The sequence below is a fragment of the Rattus norvegicus genome, chromosome 2 (assembly GCF_021556685.1).
Source record: "Rattus norvegicus strain SHRSP/BbbUtx chromosome 2, alternate assembly SHRSP_T2T, whole genome shotgun sequence".
Taxonomy (NCBI): domain Eukaryota; kingdom Metazoa; phylum Chordata; class Mammalia; order Rodentia; family Muridae; genus Rattus; species Rattus norvegicus.
The window spans coordinates 204,893,935-204,912,500 of record NC_141535.1 but is presented as its reverse complement, the minus strand read 5'-3'; the positions used below and the strand labels follow the sequence as shown (position 1 = coordinate 204,912,500).

General features: G+C 36.3%; 1 protein-coding gene across 1 annotated transcript in view; it reads right to left on the bottom strand.

The window, feature by feature from the left end:
• Positions 1 to 16,362, bottom strand: part of Olfm3 (olfactomedin 3) — a 219,414-nt gene extending 203,052 nt beyond the window's left edge. The window contains exon 1 of the mRNA XM_087616342.1: positions 16,133 to 16,362. Coding sequence (XP_087472468.1) covers positions 16,133 to 16,201 — 69 coding nt within the window. The 5' untranslated portion in view covers positions 16,202 to 16,362. The remainder of the gene's footprint in view (positions 1 to 16,132) is intronic.
• Between the last annotated feature and the right edge of the window lie 2,204 nt (positions 16,363 to 18,566).

Genomic DNA, 18,566 nt, shown 5'->3' with positions numbered 1-18,566 from the left:
CAAGCATTCAAACACACTGAGTCTATGGGAAACAAACCTATTCAAACCACCATACTCTTCTGTCACCATTTTCCATGTCAAGAAACATGTCTTGTTGCTCAAGCCATAAAAGTGGGAGTTACCAGTGTCTGCAGCTGGCTTTTGTATTTACCTAGTAAATGCACTCCTTTATTTAGTCCTTCTTTGCCACTCAAGTCAAATCGTTTTCATATCAAGTAAGATGATTCTTTGAACACATTCATTATACCATGTTCCATCTAATCTCATACCCCTCTGGATATTGCCCTATTTAGTTCAGAGTCCGTAAAGATACCTACAGGCATCCATCTGGATGATCTGATGACTTTCTTTACTCTGTTCCCGGCAACCTCCATTTTCTCATTCAGTTGCTTTTCTCTGGATCTTTTATCTTTCCTCAAAGATGATGCGTGCACCTTTGCTTCATTGAATCTGAACTCAAAGATTTCTGTCTTCCTCCTGGAAAGCTGTTCTTTGTACTTATCTTCGCGCATTTTTCTCTTTGCTCGATGAAATATCACATTCGCTGAGTATTTGTTCAGTCCACTCTGTTCGTTTGTTCCGATCGCAGACAAATCTTGCTTCTTTCTCTGGTTCATTTTTAAGTACTGCAAAGTTTTTGTGAAGGCAGACATTTGTGTTTTGTTGATTTTAATGCTGCCAGACTCATGACAGACAATCTAAAAATAACACTGAAAAGTTGATGTTTGGGCTTTGTTAGTCCAATTATGAATGGGAGATTAGCATCAAACTTCTATAGCAAGCTTGAAACACTCATTGTTATTTCTCCAAATCACATCAGCTTAGTTTATGTGGCTTCGACTAATAATTCTTAATTTTGATGTTACAATAGAACTTCTTTTCATTTTTGGTGTAATAGGAGAACTTTTAAAGTTAATGCGCATGGGAATTATGACAGTAAAAATAAATAATTTTCTTTTAGATCACAAATCAACAATGACATAACATTGGGTACAGGATCTAAAACCAACTTGCAGCCAGTCCAAAATTTTGGTGATAGCAAACTCGAAGGTTCATCTAATAGATTCATTTTGTAACTAGATAGGATCAAAGCAAAAGATATTCTATTTGGCATGGAGTGATATGTGATGACTATAGTAATTAAGTAATATTATTTGACTTTACATGCTCATACATCTCAATATATATAACTGCATCTATTTATCCATCTATGTATCTATCGGCATACATGTTTATTACATGTATATGTGTGTGTTTCTGAGTGGAAAACTGTGGTACTCTGCAAGCACAGCATATGGTCTTGATCAGTGAACTGTCTCTTCTGCCCTGACTAGCACGTTAAATGATTGAGTTACATTTTGTTGTGAAGATGCAGAACTCAGTGGTATACTCCAGCTAAGCATGTCGAGAAAGTCCAATTAACGGGATTTCAACAGAGCAGATATAATTTCAAAGGGCTCACAGAGATATTAAATGGAGACAAAAAATATTTGATGGCTGAAAGAGGGAGGTGGTTACAAAGTTAACTAATTAGGAATATAGAAAGTCACACTTGGTTATATAGTCGTATAAAGTTTCACATTACCAGTGTCATAGTTAATTTTATGTATTAATTTGGTTTAGCAGTAGACTGCACAGAAAGTTTGTGAGACGTTATCATGAAGGAGTCTGTGAGACTCCTTCTAGATAAGAGACCATTTGGAGTGGAAAGTCAGATATAAAAGATTGTGCTTTCTATTGTGAATTGACCACACTCAGTGTGTTGCAGGCTTGTTAGAACACACCAAGTGTTAGTTATAACTTTGTACTTGCTTTGAGCTGATCCTCAGCTATTCCTGACTCCAAACAGAACTGAAACCTTGTGTCTTCCTGTATCTGGAATCTGTGAAGTTTCACACTAGAACGACACTGGCAACTTTCCTGTATCTCCATCTGCCCAGCTGGGGATCTTGTGTCTTGTGAGCTGTCATAATCATAGGAATTGTCTGTCATTATATCTTCTGTCTTGCCTTTGTCTCTCTGTGGCCTTTATGCATATGAACAACATTTATACATTAGATTTGTGTTTCCTGAGCATTTCAAACAATACTACTATACTATGTCCCATTTATTTGATCTCCCATCTTGTTTGAATTTAAGATAATTGAACTTACAAAGATTTTTTATATGATGTGCATCTTGTCTTCGATCCTTTAGATAATCATTTCCTTGTCGTTTTAATATCACTAAGAGTTCTCTTCCTTTCCATCTGCAACAACGTCTGCTTTGACATAGTGAGGAATAACAGAACTCAAGTCAAACAGAAACAGTCTTTATTCCTCCTCATGTTATTTTAGTTGACTGTGACTTCCTATGTGCAGTTTCCTTATACTGCACTAGGCTTTCTTATCTTCATTGCCTGATCTTTCTTTGGACATCTCTTCCCACAGAACATCTTTCATTATCCTAGTATCTCCTTGTGTACTATACAATTCTCTGCCATAAGAAACCTTATCCCATTCAAATACAACCTATGATGATCCTACAGTATAAAATATAATGGGCTTTAAGAGTGTAGCAAATATACACCTTTAAAACAAAATCCTACCTTTTGAAACATGGGTCCTTATGATTATTTATTTAAAAATTATTTTAGAGTAAATGAAAATTGCCCATCCCATGTAATAAGTGAAATAATTATGAAACACCCACTGAAAGAGTAACAGTTTTCTTCACTTTCCATTTTCAAGGTTGTATTTATCTTTATTTTATGTTTATGCATGTTTCATTTACATTTATGTTCATACAAAACATGCATACAGTGCTCGCAGAGGTCGTAAGAGTGAATTGGCCTCCTGGAACTGGAGTTATAGTGTAGGTGTTTGGAGGCGCCATGAGAATCCCCTGGAAAAGGAGCAATCGCATTTACCTCTGAGCCATCTCTAGCCCTAAGTGTATATATTTTGACGTTAACATGAATTGAAAGGATTTACATTAAATAAACAATCAAAACTGTTTTCTTTGGTGATATTAAAGAAAGAATCCTATATAATATCTAGAGCCTATATACACTTATGGAATATTGCTAAGCAGTTCCCAAATGCTTCCTAGGTCTGTCCTTGATAACATTTTTTCCTAAATAAATGACTTTAAAGACTAGCCACTGCTGGTTGTTTAATCATATTTTGTCTGGTAAATGGAAGACGAGGAAGGCACAGTCTTTCTGGTACTGAGTCACAGCTTGGCTCTTGATCTTCGCATGAGATGAGTAAATGCATGTAAATCATTTGTCACCAAATGCTTTGAAAAGCTCTTTTTCAGCAAAAAGAAATTAAACGGCAACCACTCAATCCTTTTTTAAAATTGCATTGTGTGTGTTTCTGAAAGGACATGCCGTGGCAGAAGTATGTGTAAGTCAGATTTCCAGTTTAGCCCCATGTGCAGATTACCTTTAGCTGTCTAAGAGAACATACACACAGATATGAGAAATTTACCTCTCAACATCATTGTATGTTGGGAGAGTTCCGTCTGATACAGAAAATGTGAACTCTTCCCCATCATATTTACCAAAAAGAAACAAAATAAGTGGTTAGTAAAAAATGTCTTTGAGGGGGGCTGGGGATTTAGCTCAGTGGTAGAGCACTTACCTAGGAAGCGCAAGGCCCTGAGTTCGGTCCCCAGCTCCGAAAAAAAGAACCAAAAAAAAAAAATGTCTTTGAAAGATATGCCTCAGTTTGGGAAGAATTCCATAATTTTATCTGACTAAAGGTAAATTTTGCATCTTAGATGCTGTCTCATTTCCTAATATAAGAAACTTATACAGGATGAAGGTTAAATATTTGATACAATAGGATCTTGGGTTTTATTTTATTACTATAATTTACGTATAAGTGTATACAGATATATGCAGGTGCACATATATGTGAAAACCAGAGAAAAGCTTTAGAGAGCAGCTTCCACTTGAGCTCAAACTCAAGCTTGGAGGTCTATGTGGTAAGAGCCTTTACCTGAGCCACATTGGAATACAGAATTGAAATGGATGGTTCTCCCTTTCTCTTTATCAAGGAGTCGTTTGTTTTAGCTTTGGTAGATGAAGGCAGCAGTAACAATATGACAGTCACTCATTTATCTTTCAATTGAATTTTCCAAAAGTGATGAAATGGAAGGATACAGAATTCAAAACTCAAATATTTAACATAGCGTGAGGAGTCATTTGTTAATATTGCTGTGTATATAACCATACATATATAATGCATGATAATTTACCTCAGATTGTTTTGGAAATATTAGAAAGTTTTTATTTTCTGTTATAGTTTAAATATTGTGGGAGGCAGAGGTAAGGGAGGGTGCAACAAAGATGAACCAAGAGCTCATTAAGAGTTAACATTTATCTGTGTATTAAAGATGGTATTTTGTTACGTAATGTACACTTTTTTTACTGAAGAGAAATGAATCAGTCAGGACTTTCATAGGTTCCCCAAAACATGATTATGAAAATTTTCCAGAGGTGGTTTCAGACACAGTTTTCTTCAATACTAATTTTATATTTATTTTCTCCGCTGTAACTCTCCTGTTTTCTACTTAATGTATGCAATTCTCTTTGATATGGTTGCTTCTTTTCCATTATCTTCATTTTATATGCTAAATTAATACTAATTCTGTTGAACCTCTTGAGACAGAGGAAAAAAACTGGCCTCACCAATATGATTATGTACAAGTGGACAAGATGTAATTCAGTTTTATGGCTTCATTCTTTGCAAATCAAGATGCAAATAGGAAAGAGAAAATGCGTTTAGCAGTGAATTCATTTAATTTTGGCTTCTATTTCTCCTTACTAGGTAATAGCAAAAGTATGTTGAACTGTGGAAACTTCTGTCTGAATGTGAATATCCACAGGACGTGAAGAGCAGCCATGTTTCAGATTACTGAATATAATACATGAATGCTAGGTGTTGGTATGAAGTAGTGTTCACCAGGGTGTTTGTGTCTGTATAAACTTGTAGTGGTTTCAAGCAATCCACTCCTAACTAGGTGTAAAAAACAACTGCCTTAAAGTTATCTTTTCATTTTTCCTCTCTCAGTTTCCTCACCCCATTTTTTCTTCTGTGTTTAATTCTACGTTTTTATTTCTCTGCCATGCACACATTGGTTTATGATTATATTGCTTCTTAAAGGTCTCGTTTTCATTCTTGATCAAATATTTAGACGTGCACTCTTTCCTCACTTTGATTGACAGGACCTGTGTGATGCTTTTGAACAAAGGAAAGACAGCAAGAATAAATAACTGATTTCTACTCTTCACTCACTGGCTATATTCTGTTCAGTTTTCGAATCATTATATTAAGAGCTCTATATTTGCTGTTAACTTCGTACTTCTGAACATTTCTTCATAGTTATCCCTAAGTGCTTTAACACAGTTGATAACGAAACTGCTGTCACTTTATTCTCCCTTGTCTAGCATTCAACATATAAAGAGTAAAATATCTCTGCAGCACCATATACATTATAATTAAAATCTTTAATGAGTTTTGAGCTAGGCTATGTTTCAGTTTATTTTGAACTGTAGTAATATGAAGTAAGTCTTAGTCGGTATGTCATGATACACACTAGATATAAAGATAGTGGTCACTACTACTAATTCCAGACGTGTGATTCGCTACACACCAACAGAGATGGACCATTCCCAGAAGTGATTGCATCTTCTGTCAGCCAATAGTTCACCAGTGGCATATTGTTACCAGGGCACCAACACTCTGAATGCCAAGTGTCTATTTGAAGAAATCCTGCCTTCTGGAATTGCTCCCTCTAGTAAGGATACTGAAAGCACCATGGGATGATGATGCTTCTTAATCAACTTCAACTGGGATGGAAAAACTAAAAGGATTATCTATTTAATTCATGCCCTCCTTTGGTCTTATCTAGATAGCTGGTTGTTTATTTGTGATGTTTAAACAACTTTATTACTGGCATATCTTTTCAGATATTTTAGCCTACAGAGTTAATGAGAAAGCTTGTGTTATCTGATATTAGTGAGTTATAATTCAGATGCACATTACTCTACCCACCTCTTTAAGAATTAGCTATTATGCTTCCTAGGCTGTGGTAGTAAGATCAGAAAAGCCTTGTCTTAAATTAGATGGCACAACTAGATCCTACATAGCTTGAGCATGGAGTTTAAGAATCATTTCAACAGACTAAACTTTGAGACAGAAAGTAATGTGATTTATCTAAAAGGTCAGACATTATATAAGCTAATAATATCTATAAGAAACACACACACACGTATGCACACATATTTAGATATCAAATATTTCAATTAAAAAACTATGTAAATAAAATGGACGTTTGTGAAATAAGAAAACCAAATAAGGTATAAGAAGATATGTGAACATTGACACTACTATACATGAAACAGAAAAGACAAAGCCACAGGAACATGGAGTGTAACAGAGAGCCTGTGCTAGGCAATAAAAAGTTTAAAGAGACAGTTTTCCAGCAATAGTCAAAATAAGCAGATACAAAACCTTTCAGCTTTAAAACAAAAGCCCTAAAATCAGTCTTTCCCCATAATTAGTATCTGATCTAAATAGGAGAATTGATTAAAATGGAGATCACAGCATATACCATTTAAAACAGAATGTTAAGGCACTTATCTATTCCTTTATTCACTGCTCAAGGAGCAGTGGGGCTTGGTACAACAGAGCTGAAACATGAGACAGACTACAGTCTCTATAGGCAACTTTATTCAGAGCATCAGAAAATTTATACTTCGAGAATAAGGAGAGGTCATGTGAGAAAAGTGTACAATCCCAACGGCAAGCCTCATGTGGCCAAAAAACATGTTTATTATTTTTTTGGTTGTTGTTAGGTATTTTATGTATTTACATTTCAATTTTTATCCCCCTACCACTTCCTCCTGCTTCTATGAAGACACTCCCACTCCCACCCACTCCCACCTCAACACCCTGGCATTCCGCTACACTGGGGATATGAGCCTTCACAGGACTGAAGGCCTCTCCTCCCATTGATGCCTGACAAGACTATCCTTTACTGCATATGTGGCTGGAGCCATGGGTCCCTCCATGTGTACTCTTTGGTTGGTGGTTTAGTTCCTGGGAGCCCTTGGGGTGTCCGTTTGGTTGATATTGTTCTTCCTATAGGGTTGCAAACCCCTTCAGCTACTTCAGTCTTTCTCTAGCTCCTCCACTGAGGGCCCTATGCTCAGTCTGACGATTTGATAGAGGCATACAGATAAATAACAATAGCCAGTTGTAATGAATAATCTGAAGCAAACTCGCTCTTAATCTGTTTCACCTGGGAGGGGTATGAAACGATTCCTAGACATGTATGTTATTGAAGAAAATGGGTTACAAGACTTTTGTCTTAGTTTCTCACAAGAATCAGAATCATCTTCCCACGACTGACTTCTTTCTGGATTGTGCTTTGATTTGCTATATGCATGTGCTTGTTTATTCATTGAATAAGTATGGAATAAATAGGAAAACAGCTGAGAGAGTTATTAGACAGCAAAGGAAAAAAAGTGACTAAGACATAGAGAAAAGGGGCTGCCCTTAGGATTTGGGTGGAGAGGATTTTAAGAGTGTTTTTGACTTATTTGGCAAAGTATTTGCCATGGAAGTCAAGTACCATCACCAGAACCCAGTATACAATGTAAGGCATTGCAGTGCTAGAGAGACAGAACCACAACAGGGGGAAATCTGGAATTTGCCTGTCTGCCAGGAGTGTAGTCAACTGAGTAAGATCCAACTTCAGTGAGACATCTGTCTCAAAAAATAAGGTGGATAGCAGATGAAGGAAATACCAAGTAAATATCAGGTCTGTGCACATGTGCATGCATGTGCACATGCAAAGATAAACACACACACCCATACACACATACACACATACACACATACACACACACACACACACACACACACACACCACACACAAACACAGAAAGATACATAATTATCTTGTGATTTAGCAAAGAGAATACAATCACTACTAGTAATAAATTTTCTCTAAATACCTTTTAAAAAGAGTCATTGAAAATTTTTATGTAAACTTGGGAGGAGAAAAAATACAGTCCTATTATTTATTAGTCATCTACTCCTATGTTGTGACAGATATAGTATCAATAGCCATAGATGCATAGAGAGATAAAGTATGTTTTTATTTTAAAAGATACCATTTTATTGGGATTACTCCTTTTTAAAGTGCAAGGAATAACAAACAAGACTTCATGGAAAATGTGATATTTGAGCTGCGTAGTAAACATAGGTAAAATCTTAATATGTGGGCAAAAAATGAAAGTACTTTCTAGGGTCAGGTATGAATGAGTTCCACAGAATGGACATCTTCCTCAATACGCTTATTTTTATTCTCCTTAAGATTTGATTTGGGAGTGACAGAAGGCCTGGCTTGTGCTGAAAACATTGTAGCACCTTCATTTTGAGAGAGAGAGAGGGGAGAGAGGGAAGAGGGGAGAGGGGGAGGGGAGAGGGGAGAGGGGAGAGGGGAGAGGGGAGAGGGGAGAGGGGAGAGGGGAGAGGGGAGAGGGGAGAGGGGAGAGGGGAGAGGGGAGAGGGGAGAGGGGAGAGGGGAGAGGGGAGAGGAGAGAAATATTCTTAGCAAACATTTTATTTTTATTGCTGTGTCAGAGTGAATTGAAGTTGTTTGAGACAAGGCCTGGCTACTTCGTACCATTCTAGTGTAGAATTCACAGTTCTTGTTTCCAATCTCCTGTGTACTAGGGATTACACATGAATTCCACCATGCCTAACTGCAAAACTTTAAAAATATTTCAACAACAGTTTGGAAAATGATTGTTAATGCTATTTAATTGCATCATATTTTATAGAGAACTGGTTTTAATTCTAGTACTATGTATGAAACAATAAAATATAGTGAGTATCTGAGGTCATGTACATTTCATTATAGCATAGTGTGCAAGCAATTTGGGCTGATATTTTTCCAGTGCTAGTTGTTCACATATCGATTCTGCAATCTTCTTCAGTAGGTTTCATATATTTTATACTTTCTATAAGTCTCAATTAAAGAATGAAGGAATACGGGTACAAGTGAAGGGGAACGGAGAGAGAGAGGAAAATCAACATAGCTACCCTCTTTGTAAATGCGATCCTCTCTCCATGACCTTGCTGCCTTGAATATTTTTAGATTCTATAACTGAGGAAAACTTCTCTCCTCACCTCTTTAATGTCACATTGCATCTTCAGAGACATGTCTACTGCATTGGTGCCATACTGAGTATAGTCACATAAATCAGTTGTTCACACACTGGGCCAAAGCAGTGTAAACTGTAGATCGTGTTTTATGTTTTTGTATCCAGTTACGCTGAGATCTGTCCACTATTAGCCTAAATACCTTGGTCTGGTTTTGAAACTAAGAAATCATTTTTTTCTTGCTTTTCTTTTCCTATGAGATACAAATAGAATGTAGATTTCAGTGAGCTAAGTTGCAACTGAAATTTGCATAAAAACTATAGTTGGGGTATGAGAAACTTTACAAATTTAGCATTTGTGAAGACTGAGAACAGATGACAAACACCAAGGGCAGAAGGGCATAGAGATACTTGTATGATTCAGAGTCTGCAGTGTATGAGACACGGGTATGTAGGTTTGGTTATAGTTCCATTGACAGAATTACAATATTTGCATGTAATAATACAGTTTAAATGTTGTAGCAGGAGGCTATTAATATGACTCAGTTGCCCTGGTGGCAGCGCTGTGAGCTCCTTGCTACTCGCAATTGCTATTACTTGCCCTCCGATTTTCCTGAGTTATTGTTTACTAAAATCTGTATTCTATCTTTGCTGCCCTAGACCCAGTGGGGAGAAGCTGGGGCCACTCTTCCCCAGCTCTTACAGCATTGTTATGCTCTCTCTTCTGTTGCTCTCAAGTCTGGATCTTATTCCTTTCCCAGGACGGCAATTCAAAAACTTTCTCTCTCTCTCTCTCTCTCTCTCTCTCTCTCTCTCTCTCTCTCTCTCTCTCCTTGTCAGTGAATCCTAAAGTCCTGTTTGTGTTTCCCTGCCCAGATATTGGCCACAGGCAACTCTATTTACCAAGCAGAACCAATTAGGGGCAGGGACCCTCATTGTCTTGTATAAGGATTCTCACACAATTTTAGAACCCAAATAACATAATGCAAACATTAGACCAAATCCATAACAAAATGTTTTTTCATATATATTAATACTATCTGTAATTCTATAAGTACCATTGACATAATATTAGCACATGAACACATATTTAAAAATATAATTCTTATGATTTTATGTTCTTTCTCTAAATTCATACTAGATCAAAAAAGCTACATATTGTGTGCTTGGCCCATATAAAGACCAGGCTGCTGCTCTCTAGCTAGTTCTTTTGATAACAGGCCATCATAATGAAACCTAAAACTTGTGCTTACTTGGTTACAGTGCTTGAATTGGCCTGCTAGCAAGGGTACTTCTCTTAGCTGGGGTACCAGGCATGTACAGGAATGTTGGGCTTGGACGTGGGTTCTAAGGATTCACATCAGGTCCTCATATTAATACAGTTACTATTCTTACTGAGTCATCTCTCTAACTCCTAAAAATTTATTTTAAAAATTATTTTATAATTTTTATATTATTTTATGATTTAGATTCAATGTACTGTATATGAGCAACAAACTATTTCATAAATATATATTGCAATCATAGTGTTAACTTTATATGTAAAAATAAAGTTCAAGCTTTTAACAAACTTGTGGTGTATGTAGACTTGATAGTGGTCCTTTTTTTGTTGTACTAAAATATTCATGGACCATATCTCAACCATATATATTTTCAACATAAATAAGGCTAGCATTTAAAGCATCCTTTGCTATTACTGGAGTACTTTAGACCAATGAGGAAATAATATATATGTATATATATTATATATAAATTATACATTTATTATATATTATAATATATTATATATATATATATAAATTCATAGTTATCTCCATGACCCAATATAGTCTTACCTCAACTACCAAGACAACAGTTAATTTCTTGTCTCTTTTGTTAGGTTTACTACTGCCAATTAAGTTTTGATTGCTTTTGGGCAAAATTTTTTGTTCATTACAAGTTAAGTGAGTCAGGTGCCATGTCTTATTATGCAGTGTGTAATTTTATCCAATTTCTTGGTATATTTTCTTATTATAGAAATTGAGTTTTTTCTAATAATTCCCAGTCTTTAGAAAATCCTTAAACATGCTCTTGCTTAGGAAAAGTCAGCCACAGGCGATGTGGTTTTGTATGGATCCCCTCACCTGCCTCCTACATCTCTTCAGTAAGAAGAATTTTTTTTCAGAGAGAAAAAAATAAGTTATCAGTTTGCTTTTCAAAGGAAATGTTTCAACAAAAATGAATTTTGGTCTAAGTATGAAAGTCCGGCCTTCGGAATCACTGGGTAGATAAATGATCTTGTCAAGTTTAATGGGTGACCGGAAAAAAATCTGAATTTATGGTTCATATATGGGGAGAGAGGAGAACAAGACTGTGGTACAGAATTCAGCCAACTGGAGACTGATTTGTAAACACATGATTAAAACCAACACGTTATTATCTAAGAAGTTCATTCTTAGGACCCATAAGTTTGGGATCTCACTAAGTATACCATGTAAGGAAGCTATAAAATTTTGATGAATTATCAATTATTATTATACAATTAGAGGGCCACTCTAGACTGCAACAAAAATATTAAAGAATGTTAATCTGGGGAGATGGCTAAGTTGATAAAGCATTTACTGTGTAAGACTAAGGACCAGGGTACTGATCTTCACATGAAGGGCCTCCTGGGTGCCAATAGTCTCTGCACGTTCTTGAGGTAGAAGCAGGGGATTTCTTGAACAGGCTGGCTAGCTAGCTTAACTATATCCGCAAGCTCAGAATTCAGTGAAAATCCCTGCTTAAGTAGAAATCATGTGAAGCATGATCAAGGAAGATACCCTACACTAACCTCTGATCGCCACGGAGGCACAGACATATTACATTCTTGCAACATGCCTTGCCTATCTGCTCATATTCATATGAACAAGTATTTACAAATGTGCACACATAGGATTATCTAGGCTCCGAGTTTCATGTGAGGAGTCCTTATATCATGGTTTCCCACAATGTTATGAAGATACACACATATCATCAAGAGAGAAGTCAGGCATAGATAAGAGGAACCTGGTGTGCTCACCTCTGACAGTGAGCGGTGATCACACAATAATCAGTAGGAAAGATATAAGAAGTAAATTTTAAGAGAAAAAAAATTAAGGAAACCTGTGCCACTGTAACCTTTTCAACCTTCCTGAAAGAAGAGTAAGATATAGTATTTACTTTCCCAAAGTGAAAGTTCAATTAGGTTATAGAAGACTTAGACAAAGTGAGAGTGGGAGTTGCTCTTTCAAATATAGATGGATTACTTTGAACTCTGGATGTTTATAATATTAAGGTTTCTTGTGTGTAATTGCAAAGTTTTGGCAAATGCCATCAAGGCATATTCTGTTCTAATTTAGGCTGATTATTTTGAACAGACAATGTGAAACATTTAGCAATATAACTATTGAAAATTTCTTAGTTCTCATTACACTTATATGACTTCTGCACAATTTTCTTATTTAGAGTAAGAGTTCTGACTGCCTGGCTGTCTTGGATACAGCAAACGTGTTTGGTACTGAAGATTATTGCTGAATCATAGCTACCATTGGTGTTTGTGACGTGAACTAGCTTCACGGTGCTAAGTTCAAAACATTTTTACTTTTAATGATAAGATTTTATGCATCCTTAATTCAGGCAACATTCCCTTAGCAATACATTTTGCAAAATATTTATACCTGTTTTTTTAAGTCCAGCTAACTCAACAATATGTAGATATGCCATGTTACCTGTTTGAACTGTTCTCTGGGTAGGGCTTCAGTGTAAATGCTCTGTTTAAAGCCTATCCTGACATATTTACAACCTCCTATCTTCATGGTTCAGCACTGCAGAGGAAAGCATTCTGTGGTTCAGATTCATGAGTATTTTGTTTTGCTATAATGTTCAAATAATGATCTGTTTAATTTTCTTTTTCCTACAGGAGTAAAGAAGCCCACTCTCCTATCAAGGTCATTACTGAACTCAATGGCTTCAGTTTAAAAGCACAGAGATGCCATCTAGCAGCCACTGTCAGGAATTTCCTGTGCAGAAATGTTCCTTTGTCATGAAAGTGAAAATTAAGCAATTTTGAACAGGTTTCAGTTTTAACATTTTACCAGTTTGCTGGTGATGAGGTATATTTCCTATAATTTAGAAATTCCATTACAGTGAAGCTGATTGACAGCTCTTAAAATAGGCAATGACATATGCTCTTGAGTTTATGCTTTTCTAGAAGGATTTCTAGAAGCTTATTAATTAGACTTTAATTAAGAAAACAAAATTCAAACACATTTACTGAGGGAAAAATCAATATTTTATGTGGAAGTACAAATTATCAATTAGTGGCAAATTGCCTACCTTTGGCTAGCAAATGTTAGTCTTTCCAATTCTGTAGTATCTTAGATGAGAGGAAGGAAATTAAGTATATGCAAAAAGTAGAGTCAACTTCAATCCCAAAGCAGGGGATCCATAAAGCAGGCATTGTATATATAGTCTTTGGTAAGACAGAATTTGTACTAGTAATAGGTAATTATCTTCTACTTAAAAATTAAATAAAGCAACACAGAGAGATGTAGAATCGAGGTAGCTGATGTAGGTAGAACCTTGTATCTTAAAATATTTTCAGATTTCAAGAGATCTCCTCCTGTGCCTTTTTATCTGTATCCATACATAATTATATTCACACTTAGAGCAAACACAGAGTATACAATGGCAGAGAATCATAGGAAACAGATTTGTTTTGCATTGTATTTAGTATTTAGTATTATTTTCACATAGAAAAAAAATCTGGTTAGAATTTCTAATTATTTCAGTGGCATTTCCTAAGAAATGTTTTTGTCAAACTGCAGTCATCTGAGATACTATACATTTACATTTTGATTTCATCAAATATAACTTTTTACAACAATCCCAATCTTTAAAAACTATTTTGTTTGATATAGCTTGTTAAACAGAATTAGTTTGGTGAAACACAAAATTGGGCTCTATTCACTCTCATAAAAATGATATTTTGTCTACAAATCCAAAACATTTGTAAATAAAATGACTTAGCATTATGTTTTTAATATTATTTATTATTTCATGTAAGATGTCATGACATGGTCTTTTAATACTATTTCAAAACATCTGGAAACTGAGCACCGTTTGGAAAGTGAATTGGTTCCTCTTCTCCATGGATTTCTCAGCTCAGTGCTACCAAGCATTTAGAGTTCAGACTGACCTAATTGAAAAGTTTTAAATCACGGAATAATCATATAGGTTCTAAAATATAACAAAGATCAAATTAACCAAAGCAGAGATGTTTATTTGGGGAAATCAACTCTATACAAAATAAGATGTTAAGAAGTAACTGCAAATAATGATTGTACTTATACATTAAAGATCCCAGACACATCCAATCAATCATACATCTGTCACCAGGAAGCCACACTTCCCAATTCTCACAGAAAGCCATAGCCTATTTTAAGTCCAGGAATTTAGTCTGTTCTAATTTATTAATTGTGCTTTTTAATGTATACTTTACAAGATATTGTAAATAGATAGATGAGAAAATGTAGGCACATGTCTTAGCCAATATAATGTGAGAAACAGAATGGAATATGTTACTATGAGTGCACAGACATAAATGGAAAAATAAAAAATAGTATATAAACAAAGTGATGATGTTTTGTCCAGTGTAAACCGCATAAGAGCTATACCTCAGTATATACAATATACCATTTGGCTTGTTAACATGGCTCTCACACAGTGTTTGAAGCTTTCAAAAATGTCAGTGTCAGGACAACTACAGGTTTAGAATAAAACTGATTTACTTTATTCAGCTCTTTCTATACCTGAAATATGGAAACCCTGCAATATTATACCATCATAATTTTATACTATATACTAGGATAGGCTTTGAAATATCACATCCAGGAATAGATTGTTGTTAGTTATGCCTTCGTTGTGGTCAATTGTTTCCTTTAATTACACAGAAAATGTCAAACCATATGATAACTTTAAAGAATTCGAAACACAGCATTGGTGGCTTTTATAATACGGCATCATTTTTTTTAACCATGTCATGTTGCTGTCCACCAAGTAAGTATGTAAAATCATCAATGCTTTTCATACCTTATTTTAGCAGTTGCCTTATCCCTTACTCTAGAGAACTATGCTTTTCTTAGAATGCTTGCCTCTCAGAATTGACCATCTACAATAGGCTTTCCTCACACATCGCTGAGAACATAGTTCAGTCGCTCCCTGCTTTGTACCAGATGAGCTGAGCGTTCGCTTTCATTGCTGGATAATTTACAGAGTTCCACAGCTATATCGTAACTCATCCTTTCCACTACCCTCCTTAGTTTAACAGGCTTCTCACTTCCTGTCTCCTAACACAGATCACCAGAACTTCCTTGGGATTCCCTAATTTTTTTTTTCAATAAAAGAAAAGACACGCAAAGTCCCTCTCACGATGTCTCTCGGTCATGCAGATAGTGTATCTTTGCTGTTCTGTCCTAGGTTACAAGCAGCCTCCCCAATGTTTTGGACACAAACCGCAGCAGTCAGCGATGGGAGTATTATTGACCAGCATCAGCTGGAAAACGCTTCTCTGCTTTCAACAAAGAGAAAGCTCACCATCGAACACAAACACAGGCTTATAAACTGCATTGTTTCTGCTGTAAACTCCCTTGCATGACCCGTCCTACTTCAAAAGAGAACATTAAGCGGCTGGACAGCGAAAAAGCTAAATCCCCTGGAGAACCGCATTGCCTGCTACCCGTGTACATTATCTTCACTCTGGTCCCTCCCCCTCACACCAGGACACTACCTTAAGAAGCTAACCCTCTGGTAGTTCACCTTGTTATTCTCCAAGCTCTGTGGATGCTTTAGATACCACAGGGTCGCTGAAAGAACAGTCCCCCATGCTGTTTTGGACATTTTCCCCCGCATCTTGATCAGGTCGTTACATTTTGCACATTTATTTTAAACGAGTCAAAATATTGCCCCTACCTTGGAAGGATCTAATCCAGCAAGTAAAGACAGAAGAAGGAGGTTGAGAAGGCTGGACCTCGCCTGCATTCTGATGTGGGTTTTTGCCTCTCTTTACTCTGTTTTATGTAGCCACTTCACTCACTGCAGAGACCTTTCCCACGTCAGTTGCACTTTCTGCCTGCCAGTCAGAGAAGAGTGGAAAGAGGCAGAGGCGGCGGCGGCAGCAGTGGCAGCAGCGGCAGCAGAGGCAGCCGCCCTGGGGGGCGATCATTCCGCAGGCATCTCAGAGTGGGGAGTCCTGGAGCTTAGAAGGCTGGGACTCGCTGCCGCGGGTGCTGGCCGAGGTGCTGAAGCGCCTCCACCTGGTGCGCCCCGGTCTACCCTCTCCCCTTCTGTTAGACAGCCAACCCACCTCAAAAGTTTTGACTCAAAAGGATAGAGTAATTGCTGAGAGGTGTGGAGACCTGAACAACGGATATGACATCACTACAGCTCCTGGGGTTTTGTACGTTGTGGGGGTAGTGGGGGGGGGAGTGGTATTTTGAGGGAATTTGTTAACCAAAGGACTCTTACGCTCCAGTTCAGCCTTTGCTGGCAACTTGAGCTGCAGAGAGTCAGCTGTACACAGTATTATGAAACAGGCGCTTCACTGGAACCTTCTGTCATTGACAGAGGACTTGTTTTAAAATTTAGTGCTTTTGACAAAGTTTGCATGTGAACTGCCAATGCGGTTATTTTTTTTTCTTTCTTTCTATTCAAGGCACATGTTAAAAATAATAGATTCATCTAATTATTTAGATATGTGTATGGCTACTTAAAAATACTTAATTGAAAAAAATGTTTTGGGTTAGGCAGTGTGCACTTTTATTTGGGGAGTGGAGGGAGATTGCAAGCTTGAAAATACATTGCAGGAATATTCGAAGTGGCTTTGTATTTTTCTTTTGGATAGATAGACTTCATTAGTTACTCCAACTTAAATGTATCCTCATATCCTTACATTCATACCCAAATACATAGTCTTCTGATCAGTCTGACTTGTGCTTGCATTCGAAGAAAAGACAATATCTATGAGGGGCACATAGTGGGGAGGCAGAGTAAATGATTTGTAAGCTTTGAACTAACCCAAAAGCATTGTGTTTTCCAGAGCAGAGTCACATGTGGGTGAGTGGATGGGGGTTGGGGGGAGACAATAGGCAAGGAAAAGCAAGATTCCCTCACTCACTGTGAAACATATGACTACATCCAGACAACTCTATATGCCTGGAACATAAGCAATGCAAATGCTATCAGTGAGATGAACAGGCAGGAGGGTTTGTCAGCCACTGGAACAACTGTCCTCATTCAATCACATCTGCCACAATATAGCCACTATTGGTTTTTTAAAGAGGTAACATGGAGCGAAGAATCAAGGTCTGCAAACCAGAGCCATAGATCTTGCCTATGTGTCCTTTCACATTAAGCAGAGAAATTGGTTGAGGAATTAGACACATAGTGTATACAAAATATCCTCTAAATTTTCCCTAAAACTGTCCCATAACTGAAAACAGCAGTTAGTATTCTAATGTTTAAACAGCTATATGTGCAGAAGTTTCATATTATGTTACTTCCTATTAAGGTGATATTAACCATGTCTGCCTGTGTATAATCACTTTGTTTTATGTTTTTCTACAAAATATAAATGACATAAAGCAAACTATTTAAAAATTTCATTATGAAGGAATGCATTGTATATAATAAATAGACCACAGAATAAAAGAAATGGATAAAATTGCTTAGTATTTAATAATAACCCAATAACCATGACTACATAATTTCATGTTTTCTGTGATAAAAAAAATCGGTTCTCCTGAGACTGCAGAGTTGTGTTCATACACTTTGGTATAACTTTCAAAAGCATATTTATAGCTAGCTTTTCATTTACAACTGCTTTTGTAAACCAATTTTCATTCCACTGTTAACATGGCATAACATGAAGTCACAGGAATACCTGTTGAGTAAGAATATATATATATATATATATACTCTTAGCATTGTTATTCTCACTCATGTCAAAAAACAACTTTGATTAGACTAAAGAATAAAAATTAAATTCCCAAATGGTGACACTTTACACAATGTTCCTTATTTGTTAGTCTTAAATGTTTATAATTTTCACATGCTTTGAAGACTAGATAATTAACAATTTAGTCATGTATTTATCTTCCTAAAGTATTTTATAATGAAAGCATTTTATTTAAAAACAAGGACCTGACGACAGAAAATATAATATACTCGCTTAAATGTTGGAAGATGAACTTAAAGCACACAGAAAATGAAAGATGAAAGCATCATATAAATTGTAAATTTCAAGATCAACAGGTATTCCTGTAACAACATCTTACCCCTAGAAACAAAATATCTTGAGCTCAAGATTTACAGTGTCAGTAATTGAAATTAGAATCCTATGTAGATA